The 19,877-nt window shown below is 43.7% G+C and overlaps 1 protein-coding gene and 1 pseudogene across 1 annotated transcript in view; one reads left to right on the plus strand and one right to left on the minus strand.

The window, feature by feature from the left end:
* Positions 1-3,647: 3,647 nt before the first annotated feature.
* Positions 3,648-19,877, minus strand: part of LOC147890569 (cell division protein FtsZ homolog 1, chloroplastic-like) — a 65,647-nt gene continuing 49,417 nt past the window's right edge. The window contains exon 6 of the mRNA XM_087390182.1: positions 3,648-4,137. Coding sequence (XP_087246308.1) covers positions 3,886-4,137 — 252 coding nt within the window. The 3' untranslated portion in view covers positions 3,648-3,885. The remainder of the gene's footprint in view (positions 4,138-19,877) is intronic.
* LOC147890570 (tyrosine-protein phosphatase RLPH2-like) lies at positions 4,190-6,229 on the plus strand (annotated as a pseudogene).

The following is a 19,877-nucleotide window of genomic DNA, read 5'->3' on the forward strand; positions in this document are numbered from 1 at the left end:
GAAACCTACTCATATTTTTCTATGTTGGCTAGCTTGCTATTTGGTGTGGTGCCTAGTTTGATGGCAGCCTGACATTCTTTTAGAACTCTTACTTGGACATTGAGGCTAGGTTGATAAGTGGCCAATGCACCTACTGGTCCACTAGATTATGTTGGAGGATGCAAAGGTGGGTGCATAGCTTACAATGAGTTTGCCCCTTTTCACAACCTTAGAGCTATGTCGAGAAGTTAGTGAAAAAGGCATTACCCAATTTACAGTTCTGCCAAACTTGGTACAACTGGCCATGAAGGCCCTTGACACATTCCCAATCTCTTCTTCAATCCAAAATACTCAAATAGAAGTCTGAAGAAGGGTCGCACTGCCTCATCTAGCATGGAACTACTGAGGTATCCCTAAGAAAATGAGAAACTCTTGGAGTGGAAGCAGGCATAGCACTAGGCCATCACTAGATGTGTGTGCTTGTTCTTTGTATAGGAGGATTCGAACAATCCCTATTCAAAGCACCTTCCTCTATTGAGTCTTCACAATGATAGAAGTATCCTTATCCTCAAAGGTGCTAATCAAAGCTTCCACATCACGGGTACTAAAGTACTCCCATGGGATCATTGCAAACTTGTCAAGCCCATTGTTTGCATAGTAGTCTTCCACTTTCTAGTGTCCACTCGAATGAGGAGAAAGAATACAAAAAATTGGCTCGCAAGCACTTTCATTGTAGCACAAGTAGGGGCTACTATCTGAACAAGCCATGAAGAAGAGCTTAAGGGGTGCTTGAAGCATGTAGAGAATGTGCGCAAGAGAGTGGTAGAAATAATGAGAATGGTGCAACTATAGAACTATGTTCACAATAGGAGAATGTGGTCGTGAGTTGCTTGTTCATTTACAATCACTACAGTAAAGTGTAGTGGATCATTGAGTGATCTGTAATATGATTGCTCAACATGGTAGTTTTGAACTTAGACTCGTTAGAAACCAATGTTCTATTAGGTAGCCATCATGGTGCAACATGGAAGGAAGTTGCATGATATGGCTTGACATTACTACCATCGAACAGCTCACAGATCAAGTTGTCCTATAATGTCAGCTAGTTGCTCTGTGGAATTATACTTCATTCAACTTAAAGGGTGTGTTACAACCCAATTCAAGGTTGGGCTTCTCTTGCCAAGTTTGGCATTGTAGAGCAATATGAGCATGCCTTTGCTTTAGGCGTTTAGGGTGATGTAGCCTACTAAAACTAGAACTAAAATAAGCTTCAGATCTTACTATGCACTAATATATGAATTTCAACTTCATTCTTTTATGTATCGTTAGAATAAGATTTTGAGTTTTATTAGCTTGTTATGTATATGGGGAGTGCTACCAATGATTACACTTTATCTTATTTCTAACTAGTAGAAAGATTCTTCTTTTTTCTTCGATCATGCCAAAATTTCCTCCTCCTTTGGATTACTTGTTGTGCCGTGAGCCCAGGTTGCTTAGGCTCGAAGCTCTTCAAGCTTTGCTTAGTTATTGGAGATGCTATTGAATGGCCTTGGGTTCTCCCAATGATAACAATTCTTAGACTTGACATTAGAGATTCCAAAGGTATAATGGCTTCCAGTTGTAGGTCATGCTAAAGGGGGTCAAGGTAGTGGTGTCCTTATAGGCCATTTTGCATGCCCAAAGGGCTGTTTTGAGCGTAACATCCCAATCCTTCTTTACTTGCACTTACTATTTCTGTAAGAATAGATTTCAAAACATTATTGGTGCATTAAACATACCCATTGTAGCATGGATAGAAACATGTTGCCACTCAATGTATGACCGTGAAGTCCTTCACCAAGTTACTGAACACTTGATTCATAAAATGCATGCCTAGCTTGATTAGGCACTCATATCTACATATGTTATTTTCATAAATGGACCTGGTGGTGCTTCAGCTGAGTTGTCCCTCAATGCCTTAGTTTTAGTCTATTTGGTGGCATAGTTCGTGGCCAAGTGATGTATTTATTATGAGTAAACTGGGCCACTTGCTTTAAGGGTCCCGTAAAATTAAAGCCCTATCTCTATAATGCCTCCCAAGGCAATCTTGGTGTTGTGGCATGTGGTCTTGAGGAGAAGGCCTTCATATACTTGGGCATACATCACATTTGGTGCAAAGCTAGTGAGCATCTCGACATTGTTACTTCACCCCATAACCTAGCTTGTAGGACCGTTCTAACCAATCATAAAGCTTATTGAAATTCAATCTAGATAAGAAATCAAATCTATCCCTAAATGGGTTTCTTATAGAAGGAAAACAATAGGTGAAAGAGTCAAACGTATGTACCTCATGAAAACTGAAATTTGTTAAAAGTCATGCTTAAATTTTCAGTGGCAAAGACAATGGTTATGACTAAGCACACTTAGGAGCAACTGTTACGAGGTCAAAAGAAGAGGGGTCAACCACACCCCCTCTATCATAGCAAGGTTGCCACTAAGGAATGAGGCCCTAAAGAGGTTGCTGAATACACTTAAGAAATCATCAATAATTGTGTGCAATTAAGTGCCCATGGCTTCTCACTAGAATACCTACTTTGTTCCCCCTTACACCCAAGAATCTTTCAAGAAACTCTTCGTCCAAGAAGGACCCAATAAATTGCAATAAAGTACAAAAAAAAAGACAAGGAACAAAAAAGAAAGAAAGGATGAGGAGGAAGTAAAGCTTAGCAACCCAAGAAGATAAAACACATCCAAAAAAGAAACTAAGGCAAAAAGCATTATCTAACTAAACAAGAAAGGAGAGTAACAGAACAAAACAAAAGGGCAAAATCATTGATACTCGATAAATGCAAGGACTCACACATATTTGATAAGGTAGCTGCTCGGGCATACGCACCTTCGGAAGATAAATCAATGAAGCACAATGGCTGGCCTACAACTTAACTATATATTCAATCTTACAACTTAACTTTCTATAAAACAAGCAACATAACATAGGAAAGAAGAGAGTTTGTAAGCGACTTCAAACAAAATTATGAGCAAATGATAATAATTAAGTAAAGCTATGCTTATGATCTCATCTACCATTGAGTTTTGAAAGATTTTGGAATCTCTTAACCCAATGCTTACTAAGCTTTGAAATCCGAATCCAAACAATACACTAAAGTCAAGTAATGATATGGAGCACAAGCCCCTTCCATAAGATTTTCTGCCCTTGGACTCACCCACTGAAAATTCAAGCCAGAACCCCGTCATCAACATCGAACAACTCCTTCTCATTGGATGTGGAATGTGGCTGAGTCAGTATTTATTAACTAGTTCGTGAAGTCACGAATCTGGCATTCCTTAAAATGTCTTCTTAGCTGCTAGGGGGCCCATTTAACACCCCTTTTCACAAAACTCACCGCAGGATTCACAAAAGGCTACACATAACAGGCCTCTTGCACTGTTTCTCTTCTATTGATCTTTGGTGAGAATGCAAATGGCCTACACAGAAATGACTAAGAGCAAGGGCATATCCATGTTTTCTTGTTAACCGGTAGACGTCTTACCTTGAATATGTTTATGAAACCACACAAGAAATCCTGCTCCTTCAAATCCAAAAATTCATAAATAGAAGCTGCAGGCATATTTGTGTTGTTTGCTCACTGGCCTTCTTCATAAAAGGTGGCCAAAAGTTCAAACAAATTAGATTATGAAGACACGAATACTTTCTTTACATTTATCTTTTGAAGGTCACCCGATGCAAGAACAATGCAAAATCCAAGTGCTTTGCTTGTTGAGCTCAACAGAATTTCACACCATACATTTCTTTTTCGGTGGTGACAGCAAACATTGCTCAAACACTCTTTTCCACATGGCAACAAAGTGGAAAAAAGGCACCAAAAACAATGAGACCAGACATCAAATATGCAGCAAGAGGCATCTTTATGAAAAACCCTTCCTCCCAACACCTTGAGTGTTTCTTGCAGGCATGGCTGTTGGTCGTTTCCAACCGGTCTCTACAGACTTGACATCTGCCACACCCTGCTTTGCAGATTTGGGATCTATTAAAATTTTCTGAAACGTATGAGAGAAGCCCGTTGCAACGATGGTGACATGAATTTCTCCTGTATATCTATCATCAACCACTGCACCAAAGATAATATTCGCTGATGGATCTGCCAAGTCGGTGACAACCTATAAATTCAAACAGCCATTAGGGTCATGGTTGCTGTACTGAAGCTTAAGCATGAAAGCAACACGCAAGAGAAGGATTTACAGTCAGAAGAACAATGTTTGTATTGCAGATGTATGGATGAAAAGTTAGTTACAACCTTTAGGCCTTTGGCAAGAAGACCTACCCTCCTAGGTGTCCCATTGGCCAATTCTTTCGTGGAAATGTGCTAAGATCCTCTCATGCCCACTAACTGTAATTACTGTGATTTGTGAATAACAGGAATAAAGAATGAAAAGAAAATAGGTCAAGGGAGTAATCCATGCAGCGAAGATTGGCAGACGGCACATCTACAGACATTAACCCGCTTGTAATAAAAAGAGACATGATTGTTGCAGTAAGATCGACATTGAAATCTAAGAGAAGAAAGGAAGAGGCTCTTGAACCCTCCACCTTTCCCGGCCTCCTCCACCTCTCTTCTCCTTCACTGTTCTCCACCATCTCCACTCCCTTCTCTTGATAGACAATTTCTCTGCAAGTGATCTTCTGTTAGTACCCCTCTTCTCTTAGTTTCCTTGCTTGTGTTGGAGATATCATAGCCAAAAAGTGTGTTGATGAGATGTGTGGTGTGTTGTACTAGGAGATCTAGTACTAGTCTTTGTGTGAGTCATGTGTGATGAATGAATGAAAGCCTTCATGGATTCTACATTTGTGTACCAGCCTATCTCTCTCTCACTCACCATGTTTCTAGCATGGTATCAGAGCAGGCCACTCTGCCATAGCTGCCCTGCCACGTCATCATCTTCCTAACCCTCTAGCTGCCTCCTCCTTTCAGCTGCTCCTACCCGATTAGGGTTTCTGCACAGCCGCCTCAGTTCTGGCTCACCTTGCCTCCGTTTCCGTCTGTCTGCTATCAGCTGTCTCATTTTACCATAGCCCGTCCAGCTTCTCCATAGCCGTCTAGCTTCTCCATAGCCTACCAGCCACCATTGGCTCAAGCTCAAATATGGCGGATCCCAATCTCGTCAGCTCCAGAGCAGCACCACGATTCACTATTTGCCTGGGTGTGTCCATGGCTACTCAGACAAGCTCTCCAAATTATGGCGCAACCTTGAGCTCCGTCTCAATTCTTACCCACGCAGAAGGGAGAGTCGGTGGGATGAACCTAACGTGTCAAAGCAGGCCTGGCATAGGGGTGAAGAGAGGGCTGGTTCATTAGAACTGAAGGGACAGAGGCTATGAGAGATTTGGATGGAAGGTCAAGAAGCTACTTATCGAGATGTTAGCCCTCCACATTCATCTTCCTCGGTGACTACTGCGATCTGTGGTAATCACGACTTTGCCTTTGCCACTTTCCTTCATCTCTTCCCTCCTTTTCCCGTTCAATCCATCTGGGATGAGTTTATTCACAGCCAGCAGCGCGAATGGTGGTGGTCTGGACCCGGCCATCAAGACGTGCACTTGTAGGGCCGCTGCTGGGCCGGCAATATCCAGGAGAAGTTCAAAGCGAAGAAGGGCACAGATTACACGGGCTCCACTTACGATGCTGCTACTACCTTTGCTGCTTACAGGCATCAAGATCAAGGTTTGAAAGACGTGATGACCAAGAAATTTCTTCAGGGACTTCTCTAGATATATGGGCAGAATGCAATTGATACAAAGAGCTCTGGGTACAGCAAGCTGATTGCCGTCCATGCTGGTCTTGAAAACATCACAGCCCATGGAAAGCCAATTTAAGGTTCTTCATGAGAGGGATGTGTCACTACCAAGAGTTGAAGCATTGTCTAGGAGGAAGAATGTATGGGACACACCTCCTACAAATATTATGGAGCCTCATCCTCGTGGTGAAGACTCATTAGCACCACTTTCAAGTTTCAACTAGGGATGAGTAGCATGACCAAGCAATGGCGCTTATTGGTATGAGGTTGGTCAACCATCCTCACTACTTCAGCCAAGGAGACCCTGCACAAAGTCAAGAATATCTATGCTACATCTACTGAACCTGAAGCTTCATCTACTATGTTGCATGATCTATTCCTCTCTGAGGTGGTAGATGATGCTTAGTGCTATGTGTTTTTGTGTTGAGTCAAATAAAGGTTCTCAGCCTTGAGTTGTCCCTCTAAACTGAATGTATTGGCAGTGAATAAGAGGTACTCTGCCCTGGGTTGTCCCCCAAAAATGAATGTATTGTCTTTTACTTTGGTTTGATGGTATTGACCATCCAGTTCAGAGTAAGGGGGGGTGATGAGTGATGGTTTCCCCTTGCCGGTCTAGTCTTTGCGTGTTGGGTCTCACACTCTTTGCTCTAAAGGGGGGTGTTGGAGATATCATAGCCAAAGAGTGTGTTGGTGTGATGTGTGGTGTGTTGTACTAGGAGATCTAGTACTAGTCATGTGTGAGTGCCACGTGTCACTATGGGACTTATCCCATATGCACTTCGTGCAAGTGTGTGTGTGTGTGTCCTATAAGGCTTGTACTTCACTTGTCTCATTTAGTGATGATGAATGAATGAAAGCCTTCATGGATTCTATATTTGTGTACCACTTCTTCACTCCCTAGCCTCTCTCTCTCTCACTCACACCAGGTTTCTAACACTCTCCTTAACATTTCCCTGAAAGTGAAGTTCTGTCACTTTCCCTTCTTAATCTTAACATTTCCCTGAAAGTCATGTTCTGCCACTCCCCCCCGGCCCCCCAACACCCCTCTTAGCTTCCCCACCTCTGACTTGAAGCAGCATTCAAACTCGCACAAATCTCTCTCCCATCCTCTCTCTTATTCGCCCTGCGTCCCTCTTCTCTCCCATTCATCCCTCATACAATCTTTCACCTTTGTCCTATCCAAACCCTTTGTTTACCCTATTTGTCTCCGTTCCAGTTGCAACATTATAATTAGTACGCCACCTCACAAGCACCTGCAAAATAGTAAGGTCTAGAGACTGCATCAAACATGTCAATCTTGATCTCAGTAACGGCTCAAGTGTGCTGGTATCAAAACCCTACCCTAGGGTGAGGCTTGGGTCTACTTGTGAATACTCCACTATCCCAACCCAAGGAAACTCCCTATGCAAGAACTGACCTGAGTCATTGTCCTATCCAAGACAGTGTACTCCTCCTAACTAAGGTAGTCATGACACATGTATCTAGGTTTCAATCATTAGGAGTTCCCACAACCCTACCCTTAGAGTTACCCAATCCTATTAGAAATGACCCAACAAAGAGTACGCACAGCGGAAGACTGATAGAATAGCCCAGGAGCTCACACTGTGTGGTGTGGAGTGTGAAATCACAAACTTCTTAAACTTATGTGCATAGAATAGATGTGCAGAATCATCAATAGACAATGAACCAACCAGATAGAGAAACCACCAAAATAACATATTTCCATCCAAAGCTATGGACATAATATAAAAGAGAGAGATCCAGAGTCCCACCAATGGTGTGGTCATCTGATCTTACCACAAGGTACTCCTCCTATCTACTGGCTATCTCTAGACTCGAGCCCGCATGCTCCACCTCGAGCGTCTGTAGACTTTCCGTCCAAAATGATCTTCTCAACCTTGCTGCCCTGCGTGTCAGCCTAGGTAGGCAACCCTCTGTGAGCTAAGTCTACAGCTCCTCAGCCCAATTCACCTCCTAGTCATAGGCTCAACTGTTAGAATTATCATCATATTCTAGGCAGTGGCCAATGTATTGTAATAAGTAGGTTAGGGGCACTTTTCCCTCTATGAGGTTTTTCCCCCCAACCACAGTCTAATCCCTAACTACGGTTAGTGGATAAGATAGGGTGTTGTCACTTAGATAAAACCCCACTTCTCTTTTGTACTTACTTCATTTCAGTCCACTATTGAGAGTACTTACGTTCTGCTCACTCTCTCTCTTGTTCATCACTCTTGCTCTCCATTCTGCTCACATTTGGTATCAGAGCAGGACAAGCTATTGGACCAACTCCTCCTGCCCCCCTCACCTCGAGCTCTATTAGCTCAATACAACAGCCTCACCTCGCAACTCGCACGTTCAACAACCCCCGTCCATACACGTCATACGAAAATCCATACATGCTCCATCTGTGACTCCGTACAGTCCTCTGTGACTCCGTACAGTCCTCAGGACCTGCTCCGACTTCTATGACGCAGTACAACCCTTGCACTTCTATTCGTACTATGTACAGATTTCCATACTGCAACGCCGCCGCCAACTGTACAATCCTCTATGCTTTGTCCGTACAACTCCCGTTCGACATCCGTACACTATACAGATTCCGTATAGTCGACCTGCAAATACCCCGCCGTGCAATCCGTACACTGTAGGGATTTCGCCGCCGCACACCTGTTCTGTATAGCACCGTACAACAGTACGGTTTAGCTACAAGTTAACCGTACAGGCTCTTTCTGTTGCAGGTTCATTTCGAGACTCGTGCATTTCGGGATTTGTTCTAGCTACACACGTGCATCTTGAAGCCATTGTTTGGTTGTGGTTTTAAGCAAGAGAAATTTGGGGTTTTGGTCTTGCATTGCAATGTTGCAGACATTTACAGGGACATTGCAAATTTTGGGGCTTTCAGTCAATTTGCCCCTTTTGGTTGCAATTTCTTGCAAAAATTTGAGACTTTTGTGTTTGGAGTGCAATTTGGCAGTGAACAAGCCATTTGGGACAGTTTTGGACTCATTTTGAGTGACATTGCAGATATTGGCAAGTTTTGCAGTGTTATTTTGGCATTTTTGGGCATTTGCAGGGTATTTGGGTGCATTCAGAGCCTTTGCTAGGCTAAGACAGCAAGCTGTCTTTTGGTTTTCGACACCCAATCTCCTAAATTTGGGGCTTTTGGACACTCTGCAGGTATTTTGCATGCACACTTGGCAAAGATACCAATGGGTTTATGCTTCTGTCTTGTTGCATTCAGAGCCATTGATTGGCTGTGTTTTTTTTTTTGGAGTTAACAGCTTGCATTGATATCCCAGCAAGGATTTTAGTGTGCACCTTCATTCCCAGAAAGGGAATTCTGTTTTGTGCATTTGCTGCAATTTTTCGGCACACATGGTTTTCGGCAGACATGGCCCAAAACAATCACAATGACTAAGTCTTTGGTGTCCTCTCGCAAGAGGACACGTTGGATGGTACCAACTACTCCTTGTGGAGTTCTATGGTACGCAAGATCTTGGTTAGTAGACATCTTTGGGACTATGTCAATGGAGATGAAGCAAGGCCAGATTCTGTGTCACTCTTACAACTGGAGGCAAGGGTAGAGGACAAAATGCAGCACAAGTAATTGGAGCAGTTGCTGCTCCAGTGGCTCAGGGATGCACAAGCTCTATCTGTGATTTCTCTTTTTGTCAAGAGGTTCATTATTCCTCACATTCGATCATGCAAGACCTCAAAGGCAGATTGGGAGATATTAGAGAGTATGTTGGCAGCAAGAAATGATGCCAAAGCTTCCTTCTTGAAGAAAGAGCTATCTCATATGCATATGGATGAGGGAGATTCCATGAATACTCACCTCACAAAGCTTTAGGATTTGAGGGAGCAATTGTTGAATATTGATGAAGTTATTCCGGATTCAAAGATGATTACCACCACTCTGAATTCTCTTCCTGAGTCCTATCTTGGTTTCCACACCTCAGTCCTATCTTGGTTTCCCCTTAATTTGTCATTTAGTAGGGGCAGCAATCCTCTCTCTTTTCACGAGTTTGTAGGACTTCTGTTGCAGGAAGAGCAGACACAAAGAATATGGCAACACGAGCATGCTTTCTAAGTTTAAGCCCAAAGGAAAAGGGCAGCAAAAGCAACATGCCAATCAGCCCGCACATCAACATAAAGCTGATTCAGGACAGCCCTCTTATAAGGCTAAGGGTGATGCAAATAAGCCTAAAAAGAAGGACATTTGTCATTACTGCAAGAAGCCAGGTCATTATATTGGTGAATGCAAGAAGCGCATAGCTAAAAAAAAGAAAAGGGATTTAGGTATGGCTGTGTCAGATGCATCAACTGCTCATGCACATGATGGAGGAGATGTTACAACTAACTTTGTGGAAGAGCACTATGCCTTTTTGTCTTGCATTCCAAATTTTTCAGTGGGTAGTTCAAATACTACAACCACTATTGAGGATGATCCTTATGCTTTCTTGACTTGCAATTATGATCCTTCAAAGGATGCATGCTCTCTTAGTATCAATGACACTGAAAACTTGGTATTTTGATAGTGGTGCTTCCAAGCACATCACTTCTAAGAAGAGCCTTTTTGCATCTCTACATCCTCCACTTACTAAAAATAAGGTGACTTGTGCAAATAATTCTTCTTATTCAATGTATGGAGTGGGGGACATCATCCTTACATCCACTCATGGCACAGATTTCAGAATTTCACATGTTCTCTATGTGCTAAGTACAAAGAAGAATTTGCTTTCAGTGTCCTCTCTCAATACAGGAGGATTTCAGGTTATATTCGATGATGCTAAGTGTGCAGTCAGAGACAAAGAGAATGACTATGCTTTGATGTTTTATGGCACTTTGTATCACAATCTTTTTCAGCTTGATATATATGAGAAAAGATCCGATCTTGCACTTTCAGTGAGCACTCCCACTGCCGTGATGCAGAATGCAACCAATTGCACTTGGGTCTATGGTCTTAAGGAAAAATCAGAAGTGTTTATGCATTTTAAAGACTTTGTGGCTATGATTGAGAATGAGACAGGACTCAAGGTGCAGACACTTTGCATAGATAGAGGGGAGGAGTATATGTCTCATGAGTTTGAGGCATTTTTAAGGAGAAAGGCATCACGCATCAGCTTACAGTGAGGCTTACACGTCAGTAAAATCGTAAAGCTGAGCGCAAGAATCACACTCTTATAGATATGGATAGATGCATGCTTACCAGTAAAGAGTTGCCTCACAAGTTTTGGCTCGAAGGCCTCATGTGTGCAAACTATGTTTTAAATCGCGCTCCCACAAAGGCTTTGAAGACAATCACTCCCTATGAAGCATGGCATGGGAGAAAGCCTTCAATGGATCACTTCAGAGTTTTTGGTTGTGTTGCATAAGCCCATGTGCTTGTGGAGTTTTGACACAAGTTGTCAGATAAGGCACTTAAATGCATTTTTGTTGGGTACAGTGCATAAAGCAAAGGCTATCGTCTCTACAATCCTGCTTCTCACAAGATTTTTGTGAGTAGAGATGTTATATTTTCAGAAAACTCAGCACATACACATGCTGAATTTACAATTCTCGCTTCTTCAAATAATGTTTTTGAGGGGATGCTTCCTATAGCATTTGGTTCTCCACCTAAGGCTCATGCTGAAAATCAGAATTTTCAGAAAACTCAGCACATACACATGTTGAATTTACAATTCCCGCTTCTTCAGATGATGTTTTTAAGGGGATGCTTCCTATAGCATTTGGTTCCCCACCTGAGGCTCATGTTGAAAATCAGAATTTACAGCAACCTCCTCCTCATCTACATGCCCCGATTCAGCCACAGGCTGATTTTGTACCACCACAGGGTGTGGATGAAGTTGTCAAGCAAGAGATTCAAGAGATACACGCAGCCAAAACAGTTCCGAATTGGTTGCTATAGACTCTCAGGGAGAGTAGGCTTGAGGCCCCATTGCCTGGTAGGACTCGTAGTGCAGTAAGGCACGCAAGGGGGGCTCTTTCAGTTGAGACAGCTTATGCAGGTACTCTTCTTGATGAAGAAGAACCTGATTCTTTTGAAGAAGCAAAGGATAATGTGCATTGGATGCATGCCATGCACAATGAATTGCAGTCCATGGAGAAAAATTAGACTTGGGATGTTGTGGATTTGAAAGCAGGTATCAAGTGGGTTTTCAAAGTGAAAAGGAAGCCAGATGGGTCCATTGACAGGTACAAAGCAAGGCTAGTTGCCAAAGGCTATGCACAGAAGAAGGGCATATAGATTATGAGGAGACTTTTGCTCCTACATCCCGGATGACCACCATAAGGTCAATTATTGCCATGGCTGCAAATTTTGTTTGGAATGTCCATCAGTTGGACATAAAAACAGCCTTCCTTAATGGGGACTTGCAAGAAGAGGTTTATGCCAAACAACCTCCTGGATTTGAACTTTCTGGCAATGCACTTCTGGTTTGCAAGCTAAACAAAGCTTTATATGGACTGAAACAAGCCCCACGTGCATGCTATGCCAAGATTGATGCATTCCTGGCAAGTAAGGGGCTACATAATAGTCCCACAGAAAGCACCCTCTACATCAAGAAGGATGGGGGGGATATTTTGGTCATCATTCTTTATGTAGCTGACATGCTGCTCACAAAGGTCAAATGAGGAAATAATTGCAGATTTCAAAACTGGTTGAAAGCTGAATTTGACATGACAGATTTGGGCATGTTAAATTTTTATTTGGGGATCCAATTTATACGAGACACGCGTGGCATCATTATGTCTCAATCCAAGTATGTGCAAAAGCTCTTGGATAGGTTCAACATGCATGACTGTAAGCTTATAGCCACTCCCATGGAGCTGGGGCGAATCAATGGATGTCACACTTTATAGCCTGGCTGTTGGATGCCTCATCTATTTGTACAATACACGGCCCGATATTCAATATGCAGTATCTCAAGTGCGCAGATATATGCACAGCCCAAAGACAACACATTGGCACGTTGTAAAACGCATCTTCCGTTATTCGCAAGGCACAAAGTCTTATGGGTTGATGTTTCCTAGGGGGGGTGACTTGCATATGCATGCTTACAATGATTCAGATTGGGTTGGAGAGTATGATACTAGGCAGTCCACTAGTGGTAATTGTTTCTTTTTGGGCAAAGCTTGCATTTCTTGGCTGAGCAAGAAGCAATCTACAATGGCTACTTCCTCATGTGAGGCTGAGTACAAGGCAGCTTTCACAACGACAGTTGAATATGTTTCGCTGCGACGTTTGTTCGTGATCTTCGTGGCTTATTGGAGGGTCCTTCTCCAATTCTCACTGATGGTCAGAGTGCTATAGCAATGGCAAAGAATCCTGTGTTTCGTGCTCGCACGAAGCACATTGAGGTTCATTATCATTCTGTCAAAGAGAAGTTGCATGCAGGGGAGATCAGTATGATCTATGTGTTAACACATGACAATGTTGCAAACATCTTCACCAAAGCACTTCCATGTGAGAAGTTTGAGGCATTTCGCGATGCCCTAAACTTATCTCCTTTTGGTGATTGATCACTACCTTGTACACCACATTGGCACTTCAAGGGGGTGTGTTAGAATTATTATCATATTCTAGGTAGTGACCAATGTATTGTAATAAGTAGGTTAGGGGCACTTTTAGCTCTATAAGGTTTTTCCCCCTAACCACAGTCTAATCCCTAACTATGGTTAGTGGATAAGATAGGGTTTTGTCACTTAGACAAAACCCCTAACTTCTCTTTTGTACTTCATTTCAGTCCATTGTTGAGAGTACTTACGTTCTGCTCACTCTCTCTCTTGTTCATCACTCTCACTCTCCACTCTGCTCACACCAACTGGTGATGCTCTGCTGCTCCTTCCTACTCCCTGAAGTGCTGCTCCAGAAGATATGAAAAGAGGCCACAAGGCCTGCCTTCTATAGGCCCAAGGGCCTGCCCAAAAAACCAACCTGCAGCATCATTCTGACCAACCCAAACAGGCCGACCAGTTTGTTGGAAAACCGCCCTTAAAGGGCTCTCATTACAAGGGCCCTTGGCCCACAACACAGGTCTTTGGCCCTCCTTTCAAGGCAAGGGCCCAGCCCTATATAAGGGCAGGTCCCTGCCTACTAGCAGCCTCATTTGCTGCTCCACCATGCCTCCATGTGGCTGACCTGGTATGCCGGTCTGCCCTGCCCTTCTGCGTCATCTGCCCTGTCAGACAGCCCGCCACGCAGGCGCCTCCAGTCTGCCCTTGCAGCCACGTGTGCGCCTCTTTTGCAGGCCCATGACCTGCCCTTTGCCAGCGCCTTTTGGCCAGCCATGATGCTCCTCTGTCAGCCTGCTGTGTGCTGCCCACATGGCAGGGCCGCAGCCTGTTTGCTGTGGCAGCCCCTTTTGCTGTCTTGACCTTGTGAGGTGCTGCCCATGTGGCAGCACCCTCTCTGTGTTCTTTCCTCTGGGCATGTCTTGCCCTAGGTCTCCCTCCCCCACGCTCTTCTCATATGGGGGCTTACAGATGGGGAGGTGATCTTTCCAACATCCCCTCTCACCGACACATCTCGGCCCAATGCCAACATGTCGATGACGATGCTCCAGTAACTCCTTGGTCGTAGTCCTCTAGAACACTTCGATGTCGAAATCTTTTCCTGGCTTTTCATCAGTGATTCCTGCTCCACCAAGTCTGGTTCTGGTTCTGCACACCATCCTGGTACATAGGTCCATCTCTGGAAGCACCTCCTGGCACCACCACCTTCAGTCAAGTTCCCGCCTTCGAACTCGAGCAATCCAACCATCACGATCTTCCAGTTGTCCCCCTCATAAGGAATGAACAACCTGGAGTCTTCCAGGCACCATGCTCTGAGGGCCTGTTACAACCCGTCCTTTTCGTAAGGTCCACAACAAATGAATATTTTTAGATAACATGGACCACGAACTCTCACTTTGTTCTCAAGCAAGTACTCACTCTTATGACTTTAGTACACCTTGTCCATCACCTTCGCAATCTACGTCCGAGATTTGAAGAAGCTGTTAGAAATCTAGCATGGTATCATACTAAACTACAACATGAGGAAGACTGCAAGAGCAATGAAGCAAACACTGAAAGATGTGAGATATTTCCATAGATGTGACCCCTGAATATATAGGGCCAAGTACAAGACCATGAGCAAGAGTGCTTATGGGATAAATGTGGAGGTGCCACATGGCACACACTCAAGACTCAAGACTAAGACTAGACAAAAATGTAGATTAGAGAAATAGTACACCTAGTGTGCACTTATTTCCAACACCCTCCTTAAGTGGACACTAGGAGGAAGACAAAAGACAAGACTAGAAGACTGACATAAAGACCGATAGACTGAGAGACAAGACAGAAGACATGACAGACAAGATCCTGAGACACCCCTCCTCAAGTGATATCCTCATATGGGTCCACAAGGGTAGGTACAAAAAGTGGATCATAGACAGACAAAGAGAGAGACAATCAGCCAGTAGAGTGGTCCCATAGAGAGAGAGACTGTCAGATAGACATGAGAGAGTATGACAAATAGAAGATAAATGGGGACATAGACAGAAAATGCCAAGAGAATGTGGGTAGCTAATCCACAAAAGAGAGGCATATAGACTGATAGACAAGTGTCAGAGACATATGATTGTAGACACCTAGACAGAGAGACTGACTGATTGTAGATAGACAGAGAGATATCCATTTTGTTTTTGTTCCTCAGGTCTTCCACCCTTTCAAGGGTAACCCGAGAGAGAGACAGAGAGAGATGCAAATAGAGATTTCTGCAGATAGAAAGAGATGGAGTGCAAAGCCACGATACCCAGAAAGACCGGAGAGAGCAAAGGCCTTGCTGGATAGAAGAGGCAGAGACGCAGAACTTTGGTGCAGAATTTTGGGGGAGAGCTCATGGGCAGCTCCTGAAGAAGTGCGGCCTGTTGAAGAGGTGGCACACAGGAATTGGAGAGGTAGACAGGAGCAGCACCATAGATATCCTCCGCAGCAGCAAGAAAAGAAAAACGGGGCAGGCAGAGGCGGCCTGATGTTGGCGGGGCTGTCAGAGAAGAGGCGTAGACGGGGGGGCGCAGATCTGGAGCAAACAGGAGCAGCTCCAGCAAAAAGGCGCAGAAAATGGAGAGGTGCGCGCAGCATTGGCGGGGCAGACAGGTGCAGCATGGACAGCGGCCTGAGGCTGAGATGAAGAGGCAGATGTGTAGAAGGGGGCGCGGTCCAGATGTAGCGGCCAACAGGGGCAGCAGGCGGGCAGAGACAGAAAAATGGTGCGCAGGTTTTTTTGGGGCAGATGTCGGAGAAGAGGCGGCCAAGGGCTGAGGCAGAGGGGGTGCAGCTGGCGGCCAGCAGAAGCGTAGAAGAGGGCGGTGCAGAGGTAGAGGTGCCACGAGAGGCTGAAGAGAGAGATGCCGGAGGGAGAGGTAAACTGAAAGGAGAAGACGAAGCTATGGCTGCAGCAAAGTGAGAGGAGAGGAGAGGGGATCTACATGCTCTGATACCATGTTAGAAATCTAGCATGGTATCATACTAAACTACAACATGAGGAAGACTGCAAGAGCAATGCAAACACTGAAAGATGTGAGATATTTCCTTAGATGTGACCCCTGAATATATAGGGCCAAGTACAAGACCATGAGCAAGAGTGCTTATGGGATAAATGTGGAGGTGCCACATGGCACACACTCAAGACTCAAGACTAAGACTAGACAAAAATGTAGATTACAGAAATAGTACACCTAGCGTGCACTTATTTCCAACAGAAGCACCCACTCTTCCCCTTCTGCCTTCGAAGAAGGCCAATGTCCCCTTCTGGGGTACAACATCCATCTGAACATGAGACCCCGCGACACTCCATGGAATCCACCCTCGTGTCAGTGTCAACAGCCACGCACTTGGAAGATACCAAGCACTCCATGCTGTCCATCACCTTCACAAAGGTCTCTGACTCCTCGTCGACCCACATCTCAATGTCAGACATCCTCACTGTAGTTTCTAGGTTAACATATATGATCTTAGTAACACACGAAGATGTCACCAAGAAAACTCTTCGATTACCACATTTGCTTTGGGCTTTGTATCACCCTTTGAATCTGAGTCAGACTCCTTTTTGTTTTTCTGATCCGCCTTCTTCTTTCTACAGTCCTTCGCAAAATGTCCTGGCGTATCACAATAGAAGCACTTCTTCTTCTGCTTCCTCTTGGAAGTGTCCTCATCATCAGAGTCGTCTTTCTTGGACTTGCCACCGTTAGCTTGCTCTTTCCTTTGCCAGCGTTGATAGATCAAAAAATGTAGTCAGTTTTTTTTTGCACTGTACATAAGGGTCGGTAGGCACATAGATGTACACATTTTAGTTTTTGTGTGGGTTATGGGATACAAAAGACTCTTTTGTTGAAACTTTGATGAATGGTTGTAAATATTTCAAGATAAATAAATATATGCCTTTTGCAGGGACACATGGAAAATGATGAGAAGCAGTGTGGATACACCAGTATTCAGAGCATTTGTGGTATCCAATGTGTAACGAAGTTTTTTGTGTGCGACTTAATATATATTCTTTTATTACCCTGTGTCTTGGGTTTCTTTTCTTATGAGTGGTTTCCATTTATTGGGGATCATATGAGTTTCCCATGTGTCAAGAATGGATTCATTATATGTGACAGTTTGTAGGCAAGTGCTTGTTTGAAAGGGATGCGTACTAAGTGAGTATTTCGGGGCATTTTTTGCATTGGTGTATGTTTTCTTAGAAAGGGAAAAAGAGTGGTTTAATGCATGTGGTGAGGTGGCCAACCAGTGTGGGAGTTCTGCATGGATGTTGCAAGGTGGCTACATGATCAGGTGAAACACTTAGAGGAAGAGGGGAGCTGCCATAGTATGTGGTGGAATATTGCTGGAGCTTCCAAATCGATGATGGATCCGTGGATGTGTCAAGGAAAGGGGTTGGCACGCAAATGAGGGAGAGGAGCCTAACATGTAGAATCCCGTAGAATAGAAAAGATGCATCTTGAAAGAGGTGTGAGAGCACAATGAAACAAAGATGTAGTTCTCTATTATGATTGTGAGAGAGAGGACTCTCTCTTATAGAAAGGGGGAGAAGGTAATACCTTCCCTACATAAGTGGCAATCAGCCCCTACATCAGTGGGAATTAGTCCCTACATCAGTGGGACTGGCCTAAATCAAAGGAACCTCCCATGTGGGGGCCTTTGGCTTACATCATCACTTAGGTCACACACTAGACACATCATAGCACTTGATGTGCCTTTACAACACACATAAACACACATGTGACTCCCCTAGATGCACACATGCACCATAGAGCAAGCCCTTGATCATACTTATCCCAACATACCCCCCCTCAAGGGGTTGCCTCTTGCAGTGTCAAGGATACATCTAGTCTCATAGTTTCTCATGCCATCTCATGGTGGTCAAGGATAAATCTATGGCTAGGATCTCATGCTAGCAAGGGTTCCCAAGGGTGTGAGGTTCACAGAAATGGGATAGTCAAAACACATATCACATGGTCTACATCATATGGTGACTAGAGGTGATTTACATATGATATTCTTTTTGGAGTACTACTCCAGGCAGAGAACCTTAAAATTTGACCAAGTGATGATAAACAAAAATTCGAAGTGCTTAAAACGCAGTCTTTATTTTCTTCATTTGCTGATGGAGTTCTTCCTTCAACCAGATTTGCTTTGTTGTTGAAGTAGTCCTTCTTCACAAGAAATGCTTGATTCTCTTTGTTGTTCTTCATGGACTAACACATTCCCTTTTCCAATTGTAGGTAAAGGAACTTAATAAGCAAGATATATTTGAAGCATTTTCCTTGTGCACCAAATACTGTGAGATGATGATCCCAAGCTTCATGTGAAGTTTCAAAGCCATCAATGTGGTGAATGTATGAGCCACTTAATCCCAAAGCAATGATAGCAAGAGCCTTCTTATCTTTGATCAACCAATTAGCTTTTTCTTTTGTAGACTTCTTTCCATTCACAACATTCCATATCTTCTTTTTCATAAGCATAAACTCAGCTTTTGTTTGCCAAGTATAGAAACTAGTTCCATCCAACTTCTCTTCTTGCTTGGGTTTAGTCATGTTTATAGTTCAAGTACTCATCAAAGAGAATGGCATAGTCATCATTCTAAATGCAAAGTATAAGGACACTTATGAGCTCCATGACTGAGTTGTACTACTCAAGTACAATCAAAGCAATGAAAGTCTACAGTAAATAATGAAAGCCCCAAAGTTATAGTGATTGCTCAACACCTTTTGACCAAAATATGCAGAATTCTGTCAACAGAGATAAGAGTAGATTGGAGGGTGCAATTCTCATAGCTCATAGCTCTATTCAAGGGGATTATTATGCAGAGAGAACACTAGTATACCAGACCAAGGCTACCAGTAAGAAGAGGCACAATGTTGCGCCAGGTCGCCATGTAGATGCTTGAGAAAATCGACTGGTTTTTTATTTGTTGCACCTCCAATTCTTGACCAAACGGGCTCAGATTTTATCAGCAGCTTGCCTGTAGTGTCGTGCAGCTCGAGCTCAGAGGGATTTGCAGATAGGTAAGCACAGAGGCAGCATTATGCGATAGATCGGCGAGCAGTCTTCGTGTTGGCGTTGCGCGTACAGAAGAGAACTCTCTAATTGCTTGCAGCTGGAAGGTCGCCCGTACACAAGGAGTCTACAGCTCAAAGGGTTTGAGCAATGGTCGCATATAATGGGAGAACTGAGCTCTCACAGATTTGGGGAAGAAAGAGGAAAATGGAGAAGATGAAGAAGCTTTGAGAAAACTAGTAGTTTATGCTAGAGAAAGCATCTAATGGTAGGCTAGGCTAGATCTAGAACCTAAAGCTCTGATACCAAGTGTAGAATCCCGTAGGATAGAATAGATGCATCTTGAAAGAGGTGTGAGAGCACAATGAAACAAAGATGCAGTTCTCTATTATGATTGTGAGATAGAGGACTCTCTCTTATAGAAAGGGGGAGAAGGTAATACCTTCCCTACATAAGTGGCAATCAGCCCCTACATCAGTGGGAATTAGTCCCTACATCAGTGGGACTGGCCTAAATCAAAGGAACCTCCCATGTGGGGGCCTTTGGCTTACATCATCACTTAG

This window comes from Dipteris shenzhenensis, chromosome 19 (assembly GCF_047967505.1).
Source record: "Dipteris shenzhenensis isolate YYH24624 ecotype China chromosome 19, Dip_SZ_1.0, whole genome shotgun sequence".
In the NCBI taxonomy this organism is placed as follows: domain Eukaryota; kingdom Viridiplantae; phylum Streptophyta; class Polypodiopsida; order Gleicheniales; family Dipteridaceae; genus Dipteris; species Dipteris shenzhenensis.